Raw genomic sequence first — 25114 nt, 5'->3', positions numbered from 1 at the left:
TCTAAAAGTCATTAAAGGCCCAGATTCTTGCACTCCTTTTGCACTTGTAATTTCAATAATCCAGGAGCTAGATTTGATTTTCCTCTTGCACTCAGTCACAAATACTTTCAAGTAACACTTTACTTCAACCGTCCCCTATTTAGCAGTTATAAGCAGTTTGCAAACATAAAATACATGTATTATTACAGACTGTAATGCAGTTGTAAACAGTGTTTATTAATGTACAGTATTTGTCAACAATAATAACTTCTCCTGTTCAGACACATTTTATAGAGCAACTGTTCTATTCATACAAGTTATGGATGGCGATGAGGAGTTACAGTTGTTAACAAATGCATTAATAAACGCTTATTTATGCTAACAAGTACATTAGTGTGTTACAAACCATGTATTTAATGCTAAACATTGAGGTTAAAGTAAAGTGTTACCCACTTTCTTAGTGCCCCATGTTTACATGCTTTAATTGGACCTACTTTCTACTGAATAAATAGTTACAATAATGCTTTCTTATATATGAGTTTCTATGTTAAATCATTTTACTTACATGTTTTATTATCACATACATGGTTTATCATACCACTGCTTCATATAATTTGCATCTGAGTGACTCTGTCCCAAACACCAGTCACCAGGATGCACAACCATTGAAATTCAGAACATTAACACATAACCCAATCAAGTTCTGCTTATTGTCAGTAAGATCACAAACCAAGTAAGACAACCTGGTTAAAATGTTAACATGGCATTAATCTGTATAGTCACCATCAGCAGAGTATTGCACAGCATTTACATGTAAACAACACACTAACTGTTACATACTTTGGATAAGAGTGTAGATGTAGTGGGTTGTTTGGGGTTTGCAACAGGCTGTGAGGGTGGTGTGAGAGGATGGAGGTGTTACTTTAATTGCATTTAAGAGTTCACATGCAGAGTGTGTGTACATGTGGCTGGAATCGGGAGGTGGGTTGGAAAACGACTGGTGTAGTGGTGGCAGAGATGCTGTTCGAGTTGTCAGGAAGTGGAGGTGGAGGATGCTTCTGCTGTCGGGGTGCTAGAATGTTTGGGTGGGGTGGGTGATATAGGTTGAAGCTGTTTGTTGGGGATCCACTTGAGATATTTTAAACCCTGGCTCCTCCCTTTCTAGAGGCCTTATCAGATTCCCTAAAGACTGCCAGCAACAAAGCAATACAGAGCCAAAAAGTCGGAGGGGTGTAGAGTGCTTGCGGGGGTAAGAGTTCAGCGGGGGTATAATGGGTCTTGAGGGAGAGGAAGGGGGAAGGAAGGAAAAAGGCACAGGGAGTAACGCTGTGTGAACGTAGATTGTAGAGGAAAATATAGTAGAGAGGAACTCTAAATAGAAGGATGGAAAAGTGAAGTGGAAAGGGTAAAAGAGGGTATATGAAGAAGAGATAAAGGGAGGAAGTATGAAGACGAAGGCAAGGATGAAGGAAAAAATAGGAAAGAAAATTGGGGCCCATGTCTGAAAGTCAAAGTAACCCCCTTTTTTGTCTCTTTGTCTCTCTCTTTCTTTCTTTGGGAGCCGTCAAAATAATGGATTGTCACGCTAAATGGCCGGATACAAGAGGGCAAAGGGGTTGCCTGAGCGGGGGAGCGTGGAAGGAGGGGGTAATTGTAGGAGGCGGGGGGAGAAGGGCCATTTGGATAGACAGGGGGGCGGACAGACTGAGGAGTCGGGTATGCTTCCAAGTCAATTTATTCCTTATTATTAAGAAGCGCCGCCAAAAACAACGTGAAAGACTGATTGTCATTCTGATTTCTTAGACCAGGTTTTCATCTGTTTCGCTTTGTTCTGAGCTACTTTTGGTTTTGTGAAGTTACTTTTAGAAAAACAGTGGTAACCCACCGAAACCTCACACCGACTTCAACACGTTTGTTTTGATTGACGACAAACGTTTTTTATATTTGATAATGCATTTTCCGTGGTTTGGCTCAGCCTCCAGATCATGTCACATTTTCATTATCCCAGTGTTATTATATAACTTTTTTTTTTTTTTATGGCAGAAAAGGACATTTTGGGGAAAGAAACAAGACAGCCTTTGGTTACTCTCGAAATTCTGGACGGCTCTTGTTTCTTATGAATATAGTTTGGCAGTCTTTAATATTTTTGAACATGTAAAAATGTGTCTTGGCTGTTGTAGTATTTTCTGCAGATTGTTCCTGGCCCAGCAGTGCGCCAGATATTTGGGGGATTTATATAGCTTCTGGGTAAGACTGAGTGTTAACTTGTGACTAACTACACAGCACATGCCCTCCCATCAGTAGCACATTAGTGTCTGTGGTATAAAGACAAACTAAGCCCTCCTCCACATGCACTACTCACTGTCTATTCTGTGCAAATGTCTATGGCTTCTATACTCAGTTAGATTTAACACTGCCAGGTAGTCCACATGCTGGCTCTTTGGGGACTTTTGTTTGCCAAACAGAGATACCTGCCCACAGTAAGAGCGTGTGGTTATTAAAAACTCCACCATTTAAAGGCTGTCTTAAGAATGTTTTTCCAAAGTAGTCCTCCAGAAATGCTAGCCAGATCACCAAGACAACATATCGTAACAAAAACACAATGGCAAAGATTTATTGTTTTGTACTACAATGTTTGTATAGCTGTGTTTCTAAATAAAGTGTAATTATATTGCAGTCACAGTAGCTGTTCTGCTAGAAGCTATATGTGGATCATGCTTAAAAAAAATGAAACAGCTCACACTTGTTTATTTCTTCTTTGGCCCTCCTTCTCCCTTGAAAGTCTTCAAATCAATGAGGCCCTTTTGATGTATATTTGATGTATCTCCATATCCAAACATCAAGACATATCTATTGTTATTCCTTGTGACAATACAGGATCAATAACTTGAGGGCCGCAAGGAGAGAGTTCCTACCTCTGTGTGTTGTGTGTGTGTGTGTGTGTGTGTGTGTGTGTGTGTGTGTGTGTGTGTGTGTGTGTGTGTGTGTGTGTGTGTGTGTGTGTGTGTGTGTGTCTGAGAGGGAGAATATGGGGAGCGGGAGAAAGAGAAATTCACAAACAAAAGACACTCGGATAACATACAGTAAAGGGGTTCTACAGTAGATAACAGCTGAAATCTAAACTAAATGTGTATCTTTATAATGCTTTGTAATTGCTCACCAAAAAAGGCCTTTAGCCAACCCAGGCCAATAAAGATGTTGGCCTCATAAACACTCAACATTTGATTGGGCGGAAAGGTATGCAGTTCATATTTAAAATGTTCGCCAACCTCTCCTCACACAATGAAAACAAAAGGGGAAACATTGGGGAAAGGAGGGAAATTACAGAACAGATGGAGTGAAGGATATTGTACATATTAGATATATAGCAGATAATACAAGTTTGAACAGGCTTAAAAATACATATATGTTAGACCCATTTATTGCAATAGGGCTACAAACTGGGCTACAAAGAGCAGAGCAGACAAAACCTTCTTGTTTGATATGCCAGACAGTAGTATCTCTCATCATAGCAATTTTAAGATTCATTTAAGTTATCATGAATAATATGATAATGACAACTTTGTGTGCAGGATCGTAGTGTCAGCAGTGCTGTGGCACGGCACACCCAATGTGAGCGGGACTATTATACACCTTCGTATTATACCACAGTATTGAAGCCCAATATTATTTTGAATCTGACTACAGTTTACTACAGTCTAACAACTACAATTGTCTTGGTATATTGCATCCAAATACATTGACTGAGCTCTAAAGAAGTCATGTTAAATATTTAGTTCCTACTTTTGCTTCTTCACAGATGTGAATGAAAAAAAATGGAAAAGGTCTCACATGAGTAACATCAAAATCTGATTTAGAGTAGACACAAATTGTCGATATTCCCCACTCTCTCGTTATAAATTCTCTGTATCCCAATATTCCACCCCATCCTCAGGGCTTCTGCTTTCCCTTGGTCTGTTTGCATACAACATGCTTTTGATTTACACCCAGCCCCCTTGTGAGTGTGTGTATCTGTGTGTTCAGGGTTTCATTTTCCTTCCAGCCTTAGAGTGAATGTCTGGGTGCTTTTGTCTCTGTGAATGTACATCTTTCTCAGTTATTTTCTAGGTTGTGAAACAGGAAGGTGAGGCTGAACCATGTCCCATGGTGACGTACTTTATCAATGTCTTTTCTGCTTCCAGAGATTTGTCTCACTGGAACGGTTGGGAGAGCATGCGTTGCATTCTCCCACCTGATGCTCTGTTCTGCTTTGAGAAAGATGAGCTGCTGCAATACCTTTATAATGGATTGATGGCGCCTGTGGGCCTCTCAGGTTTTGAAATGCAACCAAACATGGTCTCTGTACGAAGTTTCAAAAAAAGATACTCTTTTCTTTCTGGGCATTTATTCAAACAAGCATCAACTTTTCTGTGTAATGGCTCCAAAGAAGACCAAAGTCCTCATCTAGCAAAGGTTATCTCTGACAAAGACCATGTTTGGTTGAAACCCAGTGCAGAACAACACACTAAGGAAGCATCAATCTAATCTTGTCTCTTATTTCACATTGGTAACACCTGGTGACTTGTGTCTGTGCACAATTTATTGCTGTTGCTTTGCACAGATATAGGAACCAACCCAACGGCGTCATTGTGAGAAGGGACTGCCAGCCCTAAAAATATTTCCATAAAATCACTTCAAGGACATTCATAGTCTTTTCAACAATCTCTGCTTTTGTATGCCGATGACGACATGGTCTTCTCGGAGGTCAGGAGGTCTGCGTGAAGGATTTGTTGTCTTTTTGTTTAAGCCTTAGATTTTATTCATATTTATCAGAACTTGAGTTTGAATCTTTCCATGTCACCTGCCATCATTGCAATGATGGCAGGTGACACAGGGGGTTAGTTGCGTTAAGGAAGCAAGAGGAAAAAAGGCAGTAGCCACAAAGGTTTAAAAACTCTAAATATAACAGGATGGGTGTGGTAAGGAAGTTGCCCTGCATTGTCAGCCCTTCTCTGTCTTCCTTTCTCACTTTCTCTCAAATCACATGATATCAATAAGAAAGAAGTCTACTGCTGCATTGACATGCTGGGATTGACAAATGGAAAGGCAACATTGCTGCAAATGGAGAGACAATTGCTGCCCACACTGACACAATAGATAGCAAATTATGACCTGAGTTCGACTGTCTGAAGCTGAGTTGGTACCTTGCTGACTTAAGCATGTTCACATACCAACAGTTAGCATGCATATTATTAAGTATTTATGTTTTTTGATGCCAGGCAGTAGCGGTATCAAGCAAAGATACAGGCCTAGTGCAGAATGGTTGTGTATGTGGGAAGGATAAGCTCCATATCTGTTTATCGGCCAACTTGTTTATATTAAGTTGTGGTCTCTAAAACAGTGTCTGTGCCTGTCTGAATGACTGTACTGCTCCATTACATGAGTTAATTATACTTTGTTGCTTCCTTCATTTAAAGGCCAACTAGTGGTGCTTAGCCTATACAAGCGAATAACTGTGGGGTAGCTCTAGAGGTAACTGCCTAGCATAAATTAGCTCACAATGTTGTGCTTTTGTGTGCAAACATACAATTTCAAGCAAGTTTCAGTGGGCAAATGTAAGAAAAAACTAATAACTTTTTAGTGTTTTAATTTGTTATTATTTTAAAAGATAATTTTCAATCATTAATGTTAGTACTTGGTGATGTCATCACCAGTGTTTCCACTAACTTTTCTTGTGAGTACAGCTGCTTTTCTAAGGGAAAAACAAATACATGTTGCCCGCTGGGTGGTTTTCTTTCCCTATGATTGGTGCCCTGCAGGGTGAGTAATTTCCCATTTACATGTGTGCTGCTTTATGGGCAAATTAAATACGTTATGGCCTTCTTCAAACTCTGCTCTGAATGAATACTTGCCTTACAAGGTTTGCTGAAGTCATAATTCAGTAAACCAAACACAGAGCATGGCACCTCTTTCTAAAACATATACTTGTAAACCTGTTCTCTGTGCAAACTTGTTAAAGTACCACACCCCATTAAAAACCCATGGGAAGAGTGTTGGAATATATCAACAGATGTATGTATTTATGTATGTACTTGTTCCCTTAGAAATTAGTACAATAGTTATTATTTCAAATATATTGAACTCAGAATCAGATAACTGCTGATGTTGCATGATGTGGCTCATGAATGCTATGCCATGCTCGAAGATAATAGGCTCGTTCGAGATTAAACTGCGCCTCGCCTCGTACGTGGACGAGAGCAGGCGGCATCATTAGGGGGCGTTGACGAAAAACAGAGTTCAAGTCGGACATTTTCCAGCTGCCTTCAAAGAATGCACAGGAAGTCAAAGTAACAGTCACTTCCTGTTAGATCCAATCTGTAGGCTACTTGTAGTTTGCAGACCTTGTTCGGGTTTATTCATGTATGTTTGTAAATATGTATTTACGTAGAAATGTGCGTCTATCTGCCTGTATGCTATACTTTGTTCTTTTTATGTCTTCCTGTGAAACACTGTGCTACTCCCTTTGATATACGTTAAATAAATACACTTTATTATTTTTAATCACACAAGATATGTCTTTAGAATAAACCTGAAACTAACAGCCAACAATCAAGCGTTAAGTATTACAACTACACAGAAAGAATAGGATTTTCTACAAAACGTGGTGTTTGTTATCAAATCTAAGAGTCAATCAGCTCTCTGATCTGGCGACAGCCAGGCGTTTCCCATCATGCATTGGGTCAAACAGTTGGTGGAGAGCAACTGCGGCGCATGGCTCGCTCTGGGATTATTGTTGACCACGTGTGCATGACGTCGGGATCAAGTCGGACACAAATCTAACCGGTATGCATTGTGCGGCGATCGCCGGTGATCGATTCAAAGCGGGGCTGGCTCATCTCAAACAAGCCTACTGATGTCTTAAGAATGTAAAGAATGTGAACAATTGAGAATTATGGGTATTATTGGGATTATTCTAAACTCAGTTTGCATCTAGGGCATCCATGAAGGTCAGCATACACTCACAAAGGCATTTGTCTCTAAGTTTCCTTTAACACATAGACATTGTAGTATCTATTATTTTGGGGCCCCAACCTGCTGAGAAAGACACTGGTCTTTAAGACTGGATTTGGTTGCTTCTGTGTGTGTGTGTGTGCAAAATGTGCATTTAAATAGTGTGTAATAGTCTGAAGTCGGGCAGCTCACAGAATCTGATCTGAGAGTCTCGCTCAAATGTATTGTTTTGACAATTTAAGAATTTAAACCAGAATCACACCTCTTAACACTCACATGAGTGCACACACACTGCGCACACATATTCACACAGCAAATACAAGCAGTACCAAACAAAGGTATTAGTGCAAATGCATTAGTGCAGTCATGCAAACACCGGCTTGTGCACTACAAACAAGTGTGGATTCCCTGCCAGGCCGTCTAGCTAGCCCTCTCCCTTGGAAACACACACACACATAAAGAGGGAGAGTTTGTGCCCGCTCTGTCCTCGCTGGTCTATTTCTGAGGCGACGAGAAAATGATCAAAGCTATGTGACCAGACTCCAGGAATGACCTTCTCAGGTGTCTCTTATTACAAACACAAATACACACATGCAAATACACGCATCTTCATCTCTCTCACATGCAAGCTCATACACAGATGATCATTGCTCTGATGGATACAGTCGGATAACATAGTCAAAAAATAGCTCTACTGTACATAAAAACTGCCTTCATTTGTGTCTGTTAGCCACATTAGCATCTGTACACCCTGTCCTTCTTTAAGTCCCTCACAACGTCTGGGGTGTAGAGATAAATTTAAGTGGAGGTTGCCGTAGGGACCTGTTGGTGTCAAGTATCCCCAGCTTGCACAGCATGTCAGCCACTTTTCTTCAAGTCTTTTCTCAGTTTCAGCTGTGTCCTCTTCATCTACAGTTCTTTGGTCCAAGCACACGCAGAACACACAACAATTTTGTATTTCACATCTCTTTACATCTTTATTTTTGCAGCAGCTGATATGCAGAGGAAATACTGCATGTTCAGGAAATCACTGGATAAATGTCACACAGCCATTGCCAGAGTTCATAGATCCTGTTGCAGTCACCAACACACAAGAATGCACACACACAGCAAACAGCTTGATCGTCTTTCAGTGCCATAACTTAAATATACTTAGTATTTACTATCGAAACTGCACATCTGTTCACAAACAGTTGGCGATCTTTTTTTGATCTGAAAAGATTTGACAACATTACATTTCTTGTTTTGATCATTCATAATTCAAACAATATAATGTGTTTGTGGTGGTAATTAAGAAAGAAGAAAACCCCCCAGTCAGGTTTTAGTTATGGCCCGAATTTAATTAATACATATCTTTCATTTTCATTGCCTTGTTTCCAACCAACCAAACCATACTGTCTCTTTAATCTACAATGTCTTCCTTATTAATGTGCATGAAGCAAATAAGCCAAGACTCTGCAATTCAGGGCTGTGCAGTTGCTTGCAGTGTAATAGAAAATGTCACAGTATCCAGATAATGTTGTAGATGTAGAATCTCCACCGTAGCAGGTTGTGAAGCATCCATCCGCAGTTATCACTACTATACAACTACTGTGGACCAGCGAGTAAGACATGTTGTAAGTAACACATATCTCATTGGAGTGTGATGTCACTCAGTCTTTCACAACACGCATGAGAAATACTTTTGACAGTCTTTGATGTTCAGCCTCTGCAGAAACATGAGGCTGCCAACCGTCTGCAGCCAACTGGGCATCTTACCCACCAATCCCTCTTTTCAATGGCTCACCTCACACGATCCTCCCACGGGACAGTCGGCGTCAGCGTGATCACCTGTCTGAAAACAATGTCTCCTGTACAATTTCACACACACACACACACACACACACACACACACACACACACACACACACACACACACACACACACACACACACACAGACACCCTTCCCACACATACACGTGTGTGTGTGTGTGTGTGTGTGTGTGTGTGTGTGTGTGTGTGTGTGTGTGTGTGTGTGTGTGTGTGTGTGTGTGTGTAAAAGTAAAGGTCACATCTTAAGCAGTTCTATAAATACTCAAAGGAGATGTGACTCTCGTCAATGTCTGCTCAGATTTTTGCTCATCAACACACACACACACACACACACACACACACACACACACACACACACACACACACACACATACACACACACACACACAAGCACACGCACACAACTTTAGGTATTGGGTCATGGCCTGGTTGAAAAGGCCTTGGCCAAGAACTCCTTTGGTGTATCGTCATTACAGAGAGGTGTCAATAGTTCTATCTGGCTCCAAGCCAGCAGACATCTCTTCCCCCAACTTGTTTTAAGCTCCTTCAAGTCTCTGCTGATGGTTTTTGGCTCAACCAAAAGCGGGCCCACACATAAACACCAGCAATGTTTTCAGCTTCTGACCAAGAGAAATATAGCCATTGGTGCACACTCACAAAGTCCACACTGGTTTTCAACAGTTTCATAAATCTGTTATCATGTTATAAAAAGTACAGAAAGCAATTAATCTTCCAAAAATGTGTTAATTCCTCTCATGAGCAACTTAAAAAAACCTTCTCTTTTACAATTTTAGAATAACAAATAGCTACTTATGTATTGTTGCATTAGTCACCCCTTCCCCATGTCTTTCTTTATCTCCTCTTCTTCTCTCTTGTTAGTGTTCTTCTCCCTATCTCAGGCCTCAGGTCATGGGTCAGAAAGCACAGAGGTGATAAATGCTTCCAGGTCACCTCTCCTGTCTCTGGAGGTCAGGGAGAGGGTTTCTGCAGTGACAGCAACAACATGATCACTCAGCTGAAGCACCAGAGCTGAACCTCCTGACCTGCTCGGTCCCTCACTGTCTCGGCTCTATCGGCCTCATTCTGTCCTTTCCAACTCCCCATCTACCAAATATATTTACTCAAATCTACACACAATTCCTTGCATAAGACGGGGACATACAAGAAGGTCTTGTAAAACAGTAGACAACAACTAAATCAAATTTATAGAGGTTTTATGATGCTTTCAAAATAAAATGAAAAATGTTTTTATGTTGAAATTTCCACGCACACACACACACACACACACACACACACACACACACACACACACACACACACACACACACACACACACACACACATCCACATGCAAACACACAAGCATACAATGAAAAGATTCAAAGACTGAATTATCTGATGTTATTTTGAGAACATTTACAGTCCAATCTCCCTCATGCTGATTAGCTCCGCTCACCCTCTGTGAATCGATGCCTTGTGCTCCGGCTCCCCGCACTAAAACTAATCTAGTTGACTTTCATAACTAGTATAATCTGATTATAAATCCCCTGGTATGGACGCCAAACAGCACAGTGTGGCAGAGGTCGCACGCCACTTGCTGAGACTGGACTGTTCCGGCCGAAAAGGTTCACCAATAAGCAGATTACACACTCTGCTGCCCAACTGGAAAACAGAATAATGTGCGTAGATTGTAGATTGAAGTATTATCTACTTTCTTTGCCTTGACTCATAATGTGTTCATGAAACATTATTATTGCATGCTTAATTCATTTGGAATTAGTGGAAGTTAGTCAGCATTTCAAATACCAGTGTTCTCTAACAATTTTATTGATTTGTAAAGTCATTTTACAGTTTATCGACAATATTCATTAACAAATCCAAAAGGTATTACAAGCTTTTGTTTCAAACTATTTAAGTGCTTTGCTCATAAAACATATCAATGGAAGATTAACTTTTTGCATTGTTCTTCTGTGCAGTCTATTGGTTTAATCTTTTGATGCTGTTTCCCCATTCCAGTATTATACTTCTACCAATATACACCAAAATATACAGTTCTCTCCTCTGATTTTTGTATATTCAGTGGTAAATTTTAGTGTTAAGATTTCCTAATAGTAGCTCTATCTCATGGTAAACTTAACCGCCTCATATCCTTTTCCAGAACCTCAAATTGACTAATGTTTATGTTAAAACCAAGTCTGACATGTGGTGTATTTCTCCCACAGCCACCACAGAGGAAAGTCCTCCCTGGTTTGTTTGGGTTAGACAGCAGAGGAATGAGGGAGGGAGGGAGGACAGAAGAGAGATGGGGAGGGGTGGGAGGTGAGGGGATGATGACAGGGAATTGGGGGGGTTGGACAATGCGCTCTGAATTTTAAAGAAGGAACAGAAAAAGACGAGGGAGAAGGGGAGTAGAGGTTCAGAGGACAGAAAGCGTGGATTAGAAAAGAGGAGAGAAAGATGGCAGAGGGAGAGGAGCGGAGCTTGTCTGGGGACTGATGGAGCAGAGGGGAGGATAATTAGAGGGAGGAGAGGAGTGGAGGTGGAACGATGGAAGGGAAAACAGAAGGGAAGTGAGGAGGACAGGAAGAAGTGAATTTGTGCAATGAGGGGATACAAGAATGAAGGTGAGAAAGAAAAATATGGGGAGGATAGATGTAGGGAGAAGGAGAAGAAGGAGGAAGAGGAGGAGGAGGAGGAGGAGGAGGGGGGCAGGGACCTTGGGGGTTACATTCCTGAAGTGCAACCAGCCCGGTGCTGCTCTGCTGCCCAATGTAAACACAGGGCAGAGAGGTGGACTGACAGCCTGTCACAGTGACTCATGAGACAGAGAGAAAGCAAGCGAGGAGGAGAAATGGAGGGGTGTTATGAAATATAAAAAGTGCAAAGAAGGAGAAAGAGAATATGACCAAAAGTGGAAATAGAGAGAAAGGTGTATATTAATGATAGCAATGTTAGACAGCACACCCGTCTCAATACATTCAAATCAGCACATGTCTTACATCTCTTCCCCTCCCTCTTTTGATGTGATCGCACATCTGTTCTACAATCCCCTTCTCAGGGCTACTCGTCCTTCTCCTGACAGGTGACCACATATCGAGGTCAGGGAGACATCAAAGTGCTCTGATATACAACATTGTTTTATTCCGTGCCAGAGGAAAGGAGGTTGCTTTTGCAGGTTGGCTCACAAATGTGATCAGGCTCCTTGATGTGGTACTTCAAAACAATAATCAGATGTTCTAGTACACACAACACTAACCACACCAATCAGCAGATTGTTTTTGACTCGGTGGTTCTAGTACGCCATCTAGTGGCAAAAAACTGCATTAAAACTAAATGAGTTGGGGTCATGCTATATAAATAAAAGACCAAGTCTCAGTGTAAATGCAATCTACTGCAGCAGTTCAAATATCATAATCCAACCATATAGTGAAGTAGGTGAAAGGTTCACAGTGCACAATAAAGTAATTATACAAGTTTAATTGATTGTATATTTCAGCAATGATTTGAATTCATGGCAATGAGGAACAGAACAGCCACATTACAAGAGTGTTTCTTACAGATTTCTAAAATGAAAGCAGCCCTATGAGATTGTTTGCTAATTCTAAGGAAGGAAGCATGAAAGACAAAAGCACCTACTAGTGTAAATAGTGTAAAGGTTGTGCAGTTTGATAATGAGAAATGAAAAGACTAAATTAAATAAATATTTTTGAAAAATAGCAATATTTCAAATGAGAACAGTCACCTGAGAAAGAAATGTCAAAAGTTACAAAGAAGACCAACATTTTCACGAGGTTAACGGCAATTAACGAAGAAACCGGAAAATGTATGTACTTCAGAGAACAAATTCATGTGCAAACAGTATTTTGGCATCCATAAATATTTGTTCACAGCTTTTGATACCTTGAAGCTGATACCTCCTTTTTGATTGACAAAGCTAATTAGAAAGTACAACTAAATAAAGGATCTATCTTTCGATCATTTTGAAACCAAAATAGGTGAATACTAATGTGTACAGTTCTATTATGGGCATTAAATAAAATAATAATAATACAATTTTAAAGTGCAAAAAATATTATACTGCATTAAAAATGATAAAACACAATCCCAAAAGGTGTAACAGATCCCATTTCTGCCTGTAGAGGTCAGTGTAAAAATACAAAATACATAGTATTTCATCACTGTTTTTGTTTTCAGTGCTCACAATGCTGCAAAGTGTTTCCCCAACAGACTAGTTTCCAGTATCTGACAACAATTTCACCACAAACCATTGGAAAAGTCTTTTTTTGGAGAAGTAACCTATTCTCAGTTGAATGACGCACTGTAAATTACCAGTAAAAGGATACTGATGACGAATACTTCCTTAAACACTTAAAAGGTCACAAGTGTCGGCAAATTGTTAGGATCATGATGTCCCCAGTGAGTCACCGACTATTGTCTCTGGCTGCCTTGTATGCAGCAGTCAATCACAAATGTAACATACATTAGAGTGACATACAATTTGAGTTCTAGATTCAACGGTCCGAGAAAGAAAATCGGACCATCCTCTTCACAAATTCAGTCCTCAAGATGCCTCCTTGTTTTCATTGAGGACTGTTACCTCCCTTGTGAAAATGGAAAGAAAAAAAAGAGGAGGAGGGATACGATCAGAGGTTACAAGACTTTGACGTGATGTACAGCTTACAAATACAATTTTTAACCATCATGAATTTACAAAATGTCTTCATTGCAATTGTGCCTTATGGAACCTTTTATCAGCTTGTATTGTACATTAAATGTAATCTAAGTATTACAAGTGTGTATGTTGGCAATTGCAAACATCCACTTACTCCTCACATCCATTTTCTCGCCTCACAGCTACTGCTGCTTCTCCTGGAACATAAAATAGAAACTGCCGTTAGTTTTTCTCTCTTATACTTAGTCATTTGTGCTTTCATCTTTGTATTTTTCCAAACAGATATGGCAAATGTGTGTAGCACAGCTATATTGTGACAAACCTAATATATGTCCATACTTCTCTGTTCTTTCTTGCAATACCTCCACAGCAACGCCACCACAATAATGAAAACCACCACTGCACAGATGGCTGCTGCTGCTATCACATGACTGTGAGTATCAGGTGGATCCTTGGGTGTACCTTCAGATGAGAACAATGTTTATTAAAACATATTAACTGGGACACTATGTATAAATGTATATTTGTTTTTATAACATATTTTTACTCTTACTGGTACATGTCAATAGTAATGTTTTTTATTTGCTCTGGTTTTAAGATATCCATGTCTGAAATTCAAACTGCAATTAAGGTGAATTTAACTTTTTAGTTTTAGTTACAGTGTTAGAAAAATCACTGAATTTAAATGAGTTATTTCACAGGTACACATATTAGGTACTATAGGTCCAATTAAAACTGTTTCATAGTGAAGCAGAAATGGGAGTATCTCAAACCTGGACCAAACCTTTGGCAAACTGAATTTATTTGTGTTAATTATGACATACAAAACAATAAAGAGAATGTTGGTATTTGCTTAGTCTAAAGCACAGTATACAAAAAAATGGATAATGATAAACGAAAAAGTCACGCCATGTTTTGGTAGAAGTGTGAACAAGCTGATCTACTGAAATGCTAACGAAATGGCTGTAGGGTCTCTCAGAGAGCTGGTTGCCCACCCATCACCTTGGCCGAGACTGAAACCTTAAATTGGACAGATTGACAATGATTTGCTACGGATGTGCATAGTCTCCAGATTATGTACTTTGGTGAATTGAGCTGGTCAAAAATTTGCCAAATATCTGAAAACTATTGATATTCCCATCAGCCTCAGCTGTAGCATAGATGTATAAAGGGGACAGAATACAGAATTAGAGACGGCATTCAGTTCATTCCTATGAAAGTTGGTCAGTGGTGCATGAAGCTAAAAAAAATTTGATAGTGGGCCCATGGAGTAAGTGCACTAGCATTTAACAGAGGTAGGAAAATAACTTTGGATTGGGCTATTAGTGCATTTTACATCTTTTAGGACAGAATTATTTAAATTATAGGTACACAAGAGTTACTCCGCTGAGTAACAGATGTCTCCTTCCTAATACAAGTAAACGTATTTTTCGGCCTAATGGCATTACGTGACAGACACGGAAATTGTTATGCCGCTATGTTTATTTCAAATTAGCAAATGTTATCATGCCTAACTAAGATGGTGAACATAGTCCTCACAGACCTGTTTGGCTGTAGACGCTTAGCTTTAGAATCACTTCACAGAAACACAAACTTTAAACTCTTCTGTCAAAATCAAACATTAACAGAATGTAAAATGATGCAAAAATCCCCCTTACACATTCCTTTAACAGTAGTCATGAAAAGAGATGTCAAGGAGTTTCGATTGCCTTTCACACTTCCCAAAACTTGCCCATGCGTTAAAAGTTTAAAACAGAGTTTGGTGGAGAAACCATTGGGACTTGTCTTTTTGAGTTAGTAGCGTACTCACAGACTGAGACAATGCCTGAGCTGACATTCCCCACAGAACAGCTGAGGGACGTCAGGTTTCCATCGGAGCAGTTGACGTTTGCGGTGCTGGAGATGTTGAATGTTTTGGTGTGTGAATCGTTAATTTTGCTGTTGTTCACAACCTTCACACTCCCCGGTATGTGCCACGTCGCCTCAGAGCCTGGGTAGCCGCCATGTGAGGTACATTGAACGAGGCAACTAAAGAGATGGTTTTTATCACTGCAGTGCACTGAAAGTGAAGGTTTGCTGTAGTTTGCTATGAGAAAGAGACAGAGAAAAAAACAGCACTGTCAGGTAGTAGTACTGTAGGTCGCATAGCCATTCACATTTTCAATGATGCAATGGGTATTCATAGAGCCTCCCTAAAGTTCAAGATCACAAACTCACAGAGAATTTGCCTTTACTGAGACAATGATGGATTAATGCAATGTTTTTTTTCTGTTTTTTTTATTATAGGTAACCTCTGGAGAATGTCCCTTCTTTTGGCAAAGATCATGCTGGGTTGGATTGCAGACTGCTCAGACCCTGAATAAATGGGCTTGGAGAATGCAAGTCACAAATTGGTCTGTGAATCTGATTTCCTTTACCTCAAACAGCACAATCCCTGCTTTGCCAATCGGCAGTTAAATCAAGGTTCAATACCTGCGTGGTAAAGGATTTCCTAGACTTAGCTGGGCTAGGTATTGTGCATATACTTCTGTGCTGTAATCAGTTCAAATGCCGGGCACTGACGTTGTCCTTTGTCATTACAATAAAATCATCTGAGATTGCGCAGGTATTTGATAAGTGCTACGTAACCCAGATAATGATTTTGTCAAATAATTTTCACTGGCACCACTTTCAGGTGAAAACACCTCCCTTCACCTACAATGTTAGACATGAGCTACATCAGAGTACTCCACATACAGTATTATTGCGTAATTTTAAAGTGTTAGAAATTAAAACTCCTGACAACTTAAAACGTGTACGATCAAATAGAGTTTATCATACCTGTGACATTGAGGTGTAGGTGTACAACAGGTTCACTTTTCATTCCACCATTGTACCGCAAAATGCACTGATAGTCACCACTATGCGAGATGTTCAAATTGTACATGAGTATTGTTGTCTTGTCAAGATCCAGTCTGGTGTTCTCCCATAGATTTGATACATTGTTTGATTCATAGTAGCCGTTCACAAATGCGTCGCCCTTCTGCAAGTACAACATTGCCAATGTCTTGTTTTTGTCAACGGGGCAGTGGAAGGCCACATTTCCACCAACCTTCCCTCTGAGCTGAAACGAAGCAGAACTTTCTGGAAAACAATGTAAGCGAGAGAAAGGGTTAAAGCATGCTGGAAAAGCCACTTGAATTAAACATACTCAATAAACGCTGAGTAAACAGTTCTTACTTTTGGGCTGTGGGGGTGTGAAGGGTTTTTTTGCTCAGGTTTTTTGTTTAGCTTCTGTTTATGACGTAGGAGAATTATCTTAGTTCCTCTTCAGCTGATTTGCCTTTTAAGTTTTGAGTAAAATACACAACAAATAGAGTTCCCTTCATGTTGTACAAGATCTAAAGGTCACAATATCGAAAGTGACATTACACTGAGCAATACATAGGTCTTTCTTTTCATTGTCGTCTTGTCTGTAGGTGTTTTTGGCCATCCCATTTATGTTTCAGTTTTTCAGTTTTTGATCTGGTACCAGCTTGTACATGTCATTTTTTTTGTTTATTATATTTTTGCATACATTGTCAAATAGGTGCACAATATGACCTTAGATGTGACCTTTAAAGGAAACGTTAATACATAGTTTGTCCAAGAGTTGAATGACAAGATTCTTAGCAGGAAAGCTATTTAAGTGACATATTTCCCAAAATGGCAAACTATTCCTTTAAAACCAATTAATTGAAGTTAAAGTGACTTTAGTTCTGTACAGCAGCAGAGTTGGATAATGTAACTTGTTTCACTATAATACCAAGAGAACGAGGTGTTGTTGAGGCCCTGATGTGACCGAAACGCTCACCTGTGACAGCAGAGTGGCATGTCATCGTCAAAACCAGCAGCTGGAGAGAACGCATTGGGATCCTATGAAGACGGAAAGAAACAAAAATTCCTTACATGCTTACTCGGCTAACCGCATACACAATTTGACAGACAGGTATAAAAGAACAGCTTTCTCAGCTGCCCCTATGCCCAGAAATTTGATGAGCGACACATGCTCATATTGACTGAACCTGACCTCCTTTGTCACCAACCGATGACTCCAATTTAGTATAAAACAGAGTGAGGAGAGTTGTTGAAAGAAATACTGACACAATACATTTAACTTTCAGTTCTTAGTATACCTGCCCCTTTAGATAATGTGGGTCCATGTTACATAAGTCTTTTATCAATGGAAAATCAGTGACACATGCAGCAATAGCTCCACTGAGTGATGCAGGGTCATAAACTCATATTGTTATTGTCACATTGTTATGTGCACTGCTCAAAATCATGGAGTAATAGCAAATGTCTGGGGTACTTACAGAAATTGTGGGTTGCAACGTGATGCCTGTTGAAAACAGAAAAGACAAGTAAGTCAATCACTATGATCGGATTGATTCTCTTTTGATTTGGTATCTACAGTCATCGGTAATAGAAAAAACACTATCCCTGCTCCCCTGAAACCACCACTGATTCTTATAAAATGTGCACACTTTGTAAAATCAAACTCTGCGTTCATACATTAAACACGGCCTCTTGAATATACACACAAACAAAATGCAATCTTATGTAAAATATCTGACTGGCCCTTGACAGTCAGTCTTGCAAAGGAAAATTATTGCCCAAAAAGTGTTTTCAACAGAAGCCAAGATAGAGGAAAGTCCCAGTGCAGAATCTGAGAAAGCTTGTTCATTTTGCTGGGCAGAAGGGCGTATTCCTACCCACAATTCAGATAGTGCCTTCTAGTATTCTTTCATTTTGTATGTGGTATTATAGAAACAAAGTGTTGAAAGTACCAGTTAAGGTTGTGCATATTTTCTCTTTTAGTGAGTACACAAATGTCGTCTAAGACATTAATGTTTGAAGCTACTAGCCAGACAACCAGCTACAACTAAAATCTCAAGCAGGAAACTATCTCTGAATTGCTTATTTGTAGGCCGCTGTGTAACAGGGTAAGTACAAGCTGTTTGCCAATCACAAAATGTATGACCTGCCTAAACACTTAGTCTCACTTTACTCAAGCAAACACAGTCTTGAAATAAATCACACAGGCTAATTTTACTCTTTTGAGGAAAGTTTTTTTGTATTGAAACTTTGCGCCTAAGACACAAATTCACAGAATATCGAGTACTTTTCAACAAATAAATAACAAAAAATAACAGGGGAAAAACCACAACATACACCGTGATTCATAATAAGCAGCAGAGTCTTTCCTCAACGAAAACCACATCTGAGGGAATTCCCAAGTACTGTAAATGGTATCTAGTTTCAGTAAAGTGATACCAGATCATGAACTTTGCTACACCAGCAACTAAAATTACGTAATTATACAATATAAAATAATAACTCTTAGTACGTAACTTAACTCCTTTGTGAGAGCTTTTCTTTGTTGCGTGAGAGATGTTGTGTCAACTCTGTGGCATATTTTTGAGGCTAGAGTGTATGATTTAATGTATTGTACAATACAATTTATACAAGTAAGTGAACTAAATATATGGCAAAGCAGAGAGGATTGATTGAGCATTATGATTGACTGTGAGTTATGTGTCACTCCCATCAATCTACTATGACCACACCAACAGCTACATAGTAATCACACTTACACAGTGACACTTTATCTGAATAGGGATTCCCACATGACACAACATGATTTACAATGAACTACTTACCCTGCTGCATTGTTTCGAAGCAATTAACGCATTCCTGTCTTTTTGCCGATCAGATAGATACACTTCAAAACCACACACCAGTTTCACACATTAATGTAATCTCATCTCACATTGACTTTCACATCTTTCTAATGAGGGAGCTGTGTGTTACTTCCTGTGGATAAAAATACGAGACAACTTTTTGTGTTCGGTCAAACTGATTAAACTTGATGTGAGAGACTTGTTGCGGGAGAAGTTTATGAATTGCCAATTCTGGAATATTGGCTTTCCTAAACACAAATCACCTGATGACTATAACCCAAACCTGTATGATAGCAGCAAATACAAGTATTTACACTTTTAACACACGCAATATGTTTCACTCTCTCTTAATCACATATGCACACAAAGCTGAGTAAATTAGTCAAATTTTACAAAACATATATGTCAGCAGTGCTTATTTGCACTTTTAAAATAGTCAGTCTTGCAGAGGCCAAAAATATTTTCCACTATGGTTTCGATTACTTGGGTGCTAAAACTATTTGTGTTTACTACAAACTATATCAACTAAAAGAAGTCCGCACGCACGCACGCACACACACACACACACACACACACACACACACACACACACACACACACACACACACACACACACACACACACACACACACACACACACACACACACACGTCCAAGTCAATAAATCCACATGCCCCTGCTTAATGGCATTTTTAGTTCTTCTTTCATACAGAAACCATGTAAATGCATGAGAGACAGTCTTCCTTTCTATCAACGTAACAGACAACCCATAAAATGTCTAGTTTTCAAAAGGAAAAATAAAAGTCGACAAAACAGCTCTTACCATTGCGTACCAGTGCGTTCTGTGAGCCTTCTGTGACGCTCTGAGAGAGTGAGAGAGAAACATAGACTTCCTCTTCATAGAAAATGGGTGGAGCTGAGTGAGTCATCAAATGAGGTCAACCTGAATATTTAACAGAGGGCTGTATCTTACGCGTATGATGCATCATACGCACATGTAATTATATGTCGTAGCATTAACAATGGATTTGTGTTCCAGTCAGCCTTGGCAGTGCTACAGTGAGCGAGCACGTCCTATATCAGGACCCTGAAACTGAAGCAGCAAAAAGGGTTTCAGCCATCATTCAATATGTACACCTGTTCTCTTCATACTGTGAAATGTCATTATGTTTATCTTTTTAAAGATTGATAGTCACAAATGTAAAATATGTTACTAATAATTGTTTTGCTGAAATTCCTTTTGAATATATCACTGACTGTTAAGTAGCTTAACGTGAGCTTCCACATAATTTTGAGGGTTGTGTCGATTCATGTGTGTGCTTTAGGTCACTATGTTTATGGTGACGTCACAGAAGACATCAGGAAGCTTGATGAACTTCCCTGTTTGCTTAAGAGCCGAGTCTCACCTCACCATGTATGAATTCTTTAGAAGAGATCACAATCATTTATCGTGGCAGAAAATAGCACTGCTGCATCCATGTCTTTGTTTTTTTACATGATTTGTTTTGAAATATGTCACAATTGACCGACTGAGTAACTCAGTGGAGGGAAAGAGGGAACTAAAGAGCATAGTCTGCTTTAGTTAAATGACAGGGTCAGCCATTGTTACACAATTTAACTTTGGGCGTGACATTAGAGAAGTGGAAACAAGGATTTTCCACAGAGATAAACCTGTGGTTATCAGTTTGGATTAGTCTTTTCAGAGACTGTTATATCATTATTTTATATTGTGAAAACAAAGAGTCAATGCAGTAATAAATAGGTTATCTAATTGGTTTCATGGTAACAAAACATGTATATATATATATTTATATTTATCCTTTTTTGGGCTGTAAATGTAATATACAGCAGTATGATGCCAAATGTAGTATGGTAAGAAAATGTGTGATTGCATTGTCTGCAGTTTTTTTCCATCACAGTCTTTAATCACCATTCAATAAGTTAAAACTTTGCAAGGTTCCCATCTAACTCAACTGAATATACAAAAAGGACAGTCTCAAGGACAGATACAAGGAATAATGGGGATTTTCCATGTGTATCCCTGAAATATTAGACAAAAAGTACCCAGAAAGTAGAACCGTGTTCTCATTTGCCCTGGACTCACCCCTATTAATTCCATCACAACACATGTTTGTTTGCTATTGTATTTCCGGGGACTACTTTATCAAAAGATACTGACATAAACTTTGTATGGTGTAGAGGTGGCTGGAATGTTTGTGGTTGTTGTCCGGTAATATGTACTAATCGAGCTGATAAAGCTGTTTGTATTGAATGAGAAGGTATTCAAATTTTGACATCCAGAAAAACTTAATACAACAATGAAATCTAAATCAGTTTTGGAATAAATCTTACATATTACAAAACAGATGACAATGCACTATAGAAAATTTTCCCTATAATGTAATGAAGTTTACACCATACAGCCTTTCTTCTGTGTTTTTCAGAAATGAGTTGGCCAGTGGGCAGTATCATAACCAAATGTCCAAAATAGTTAAACACATCAGTTCTCCGTATATGGGAGACTTTAATACTCAAGAACAATCTCACGTTAACTACTACCAGCTTTCTTCAGTATAGCTTCCTGTCTGAAAAGTGCTCCCCTAAACTAAATCAAATGCACAATATATCTGTTAGTTTTACAAGCAAATATAAAGCATTGCATGCTGATGCAAAATCTGCCATTGGTACTGGTATCCGCTCTGCTTGTCTCTTTGGGAAACTTTAGTGCCTAGTTAAGAATATTGCTGCTTTAATACATTGGGGGAGTGTGGATTGCACACACAATTGGATTGTAACCAACTGATTGTTCAAGGGGCAATAGCAAGGAATGGTTTAGAGGCTGTTTTGAGAAATGTGTCAGAGAAAAGTTGGTGTTATTGTTAATCCAACTGGTCAACAATAAAGATAAAGGCCATCATACTGATAACCCGGAGCTGTCATTACGTGCAGTTGGGTAAATGTGCAGTTGGGTGTGATGGCAGAATGTCTGTATGTCTGTATGGCAACAGAATTTCCCTTCAAGGTCAGTGACAGAAATGAAACTTGTGGAGCTGTATCAACTGTGAGAAGTAAATGTATTTGTTGTTATTGAAGTGATAGAAAGCATGCATATACAAGTTTAAACATTCATACATAGCTTACAAGTATCTTAAATTACAAAACAGAGCATTTAAACGCATTTGTCTAGTATTGCTTACAATTTCCTGTTTGGCACAAGTAGACTTCAGAAAAGGAAACAGATCTCTCTTTCTCAGTGAGTTAGGTAATGCTGACGGCATGATTTGTTACACACGTATTTCACACATACCATGAGCAACTGGCATGCTCTTAGCTGTTATTGTCAAATGCTTGCAAATTAATTATTGTTTTGTCTTTGTAAAAACAACAAATTACATACATGGTCAAATGTCACTACTAGTAATACCGATTGTGCTTGAGCTTCTGAAATAGATGTGAGAGGGAAAAGTTTTCTAGATTAACAACGGCTAAAACAGCTATTCTTAGAAAATGGCGTAAGTGCAATGCGTAGGCTTCTAGAGCCACTGATAGGTTCCGCTGTGTCATGTGGTACAAGTGACCGTAGTTGCTACCTGGTAACCACGGAAGCATAATCACACAGGCGCTTGTAACAGATCGCTTTCCGCCATGAGTTGAGTTACCAAAAGCTCCGAGAGTAGAACATTTGGTGGAAAAACGGTATGCAAGCACGGTTTCTATTAGTTAGCTGGCATGTTGAAGTCAAGCCAGCTAACGTGAGCTAACATGCGTACCTTAAATTCAGAGAGGTGGCGAGCTAACGTTAGCAAGCTAGCTGGTGTCATTTGCGAATGCTTAGTTATAGATAGCTCATGCTGCAACATAACTTTATAAATACTATTTTGAGTCCTTCCCGTGTGATGTTAAAGGGGGCAGCTAAAACAAAGAAGATCGTCTGGACGCATGCTGGTGTTATAAACTAACGTTAACGTATGTTCAGCTCAAGCACATTTAAGAGTAACGCTAGTATAGTTAGCTAGCTCACAGTTTAGCAGTGATACCAGCGGTGTTAACGTTAGCGCTGCTCCAACGCGTCGCTTCAAAGACGCTAGTTTAACACACACACGAACTAAGTTGCTTTGTTGCAAAGACAAAACGTGGGATGGCCATGTGGTTTGACGGAGTCTTAATCATATTTCTTTATCTCGGCAGAGTACACAGTTAGTTGGGTTAAAACGTAACGTATGGTTCAACGTAAACTGAAGTCAAAGCCTGATATGGCCCCAGTTGGTCTCGAAATAACCTGAAGACATCAAACAAATATGTAAGAGTCTTTTTTACACAGTAGCGGTCGTATCCCTCCCACAGTCTGGTCCTTTACTGTGTTATTGTTTGTACAGCTTTCTCAGCATCAGTACATCACTTCACTGCAGCTGGAAGATGCCCCACGGTTCAGATGACGCTCGAAAGAAGTTTATCCTGACCACAACTGGAAACTTCTATGGGATAAAGCCTTCGCCGTCCCTGTTTGACAGCCCAGAGCTCAATAACTTCTTGGACGATGGAAATGAATTTGTCCTGTCTGTCAGCAGACATGACAGTGTGCTTCACTTGTCAAATAAGGTAACACAAATGTTAAAGGCATTACAATGTTGGCATTTCCTTGTGTGGATTAAACTACACACGTGAAATAATTTGATTCAGGCCCTTAAGGCAATCATCCTCACCTTAAATAGACTACACTTTCCAACCAACCCCTCCCACCCCCCACACTCCCAAGGTATGTATCAAACTAATAGCCTGGTAGTATGTACATGTAACATGCAGGTCATGTAAGAACAATTGACTTGACAATAATCCTTTTTAAACATTTCATCTTCCTTCCTTTGTCAGATTGAAGCATCGGGGGACAGCAAAGAGAAGGTGTTGGTGTTCTTCAAGCTGCATCCCACGGTGATTACAGAAGACAACCTTCACCAGAGCCTCCTTGTGTCGTCTATGCTGGAGTCTCCCATCAACACCCTCTACCAGGCTTTAAGACAAGTCTTTGCACCTGTACTGTTGAAGGTGAGCTGGTCTCTGTGCATTAAATAATTCCACAGATGTTTTTTAAAATATGTAGGCTTTGGTAGTAACATAAACCACGGTGGAAGATTCTGCTGGACGACACAGTCAACACAACTATAGGAGGATATAACATTTCTGAACACATTTCAAGTTAGAATTAGTAAAAATATTTCCTATGTTTTTATTTAGAAAAAAACCCAACTGTCCTTGACTAAAGAAAGAAAAACTTGAGATAATTGCAAACACATTATTGTAAATACATATTACAACACCACTATGATACGTACACAAATACTGTGTTTTCCTCTAAAGCTTTTGATGAAGACATTAATAAGGCTGGAGCAGAAAACAAGACTATTTAGTCTAAAACTTGAAAAAGTGTCTCTCTTTTTCACCTCTCTTGAGGATGAGCGCTGGTGTTCAGCGTTTGACCCAAAGCTGGCAGGCCTGCTGCGTGAGCTGGAGCTTGGTCTGGGCTCAGTGGTCCGCCAGTCTGGAGCACAGCCCTCTGCCAACAGGAGCCGCACAGAGGAAGATGTTCTCGGTAGGCATAAGCATATTTCTGCAGAAAGAAATATACAGGTCTGGGCCGTATTGCATACAGAATGATCATAGAAGCTGATTTTTTTTTTTTCAATTATTTTTATTTAGAAGGGATTTACACATTATGCATGTGAATTGGTAAAATAGGCTTACACGGTGTGATGACGGCATGGAACAAATAACCCTCTTAACTGAATCTGATAACCCACTATATGCAGGCATCCTGACTCCCAGTGATGAGTTCCAGTACTGGGACGATCTCTCTGAGTCTGCGGAGAAGAACAGTATGAGAGAAAGAGCTACACATTTCACTGAGCAATTTAAATTCATACAAAAGGTATGCATGCGAACATTTATTTATTAGGAGATCAT

General features: G+C 39.5%; 1 protein-coding gene and 1 long non-coding RNA gene across 5 annotated transcripts in view; one reads left to right on the top strand and one right to left on the bottom strand.

Moving 5' to 3' along the window:
- Nucleotides 1–12256: 12256 nt before the first annotated feature.
- Nucleotides 12257–15464, bottom strand: LOC306742201. The gene is made up of 4 exons (XR_013771068.1): nt 15265–15464; nt 13794–13916; nt 13609–13651; nt 12257–13383 (listed from the first exon to the last, which is right to left on the bottom strand). It is a non-coding gene; the product is annotated as an uncharacterized lncRNA (long non-coding RNA).
- An 8108-nt stretch (nt 15465–23572) lies between these two features.
- dync2h1 (dynein cytoplasmic 2 heavy chain 1) overlaps nt 23573–25114 on the top strand; it is a gene marked incomplete at its 5' end in the record, with an annotated part of 94928 nt that continues 93386 nt past the window's right edge. For all 4 annotated transcript variants that reach the window (XM_079225195.1, XM_079225194.1, XM_079225193.1 and 1 more), the window contains 4 exons: nt 23573–23755; nt 24026–24199; nt 24605–24743; nt 24961–25079. In XM_079225195.1, the coding sequence (XP_079081321.1) occupies nt 23573–23755; nt 24026–24199; nt 24605–24743; nt 24961–25079 (615 nt within the window). The remainder of the gene's footprint in view (nt 23756–24025; nt 24200–24604; nt 24744–24960; nt 25080–25114) is intronic.

Source organism: Taurulus bubalis (assembly GCF_910589615.1).
Source record: "Taurulus bubalis genome assembly, chromosome: 10".
Lineage (NCBI taxonomy): Eukaryota > Metazoa > Chordata > Actinopteri > Perciformes > Cottidae > Taurulus > Taurulus bubalis.
The sequence above is the reverse complement of the archived record's forward strand: the minus strand, read 5'-3'. Positions and strand labels throughout refer to the sequence as shown.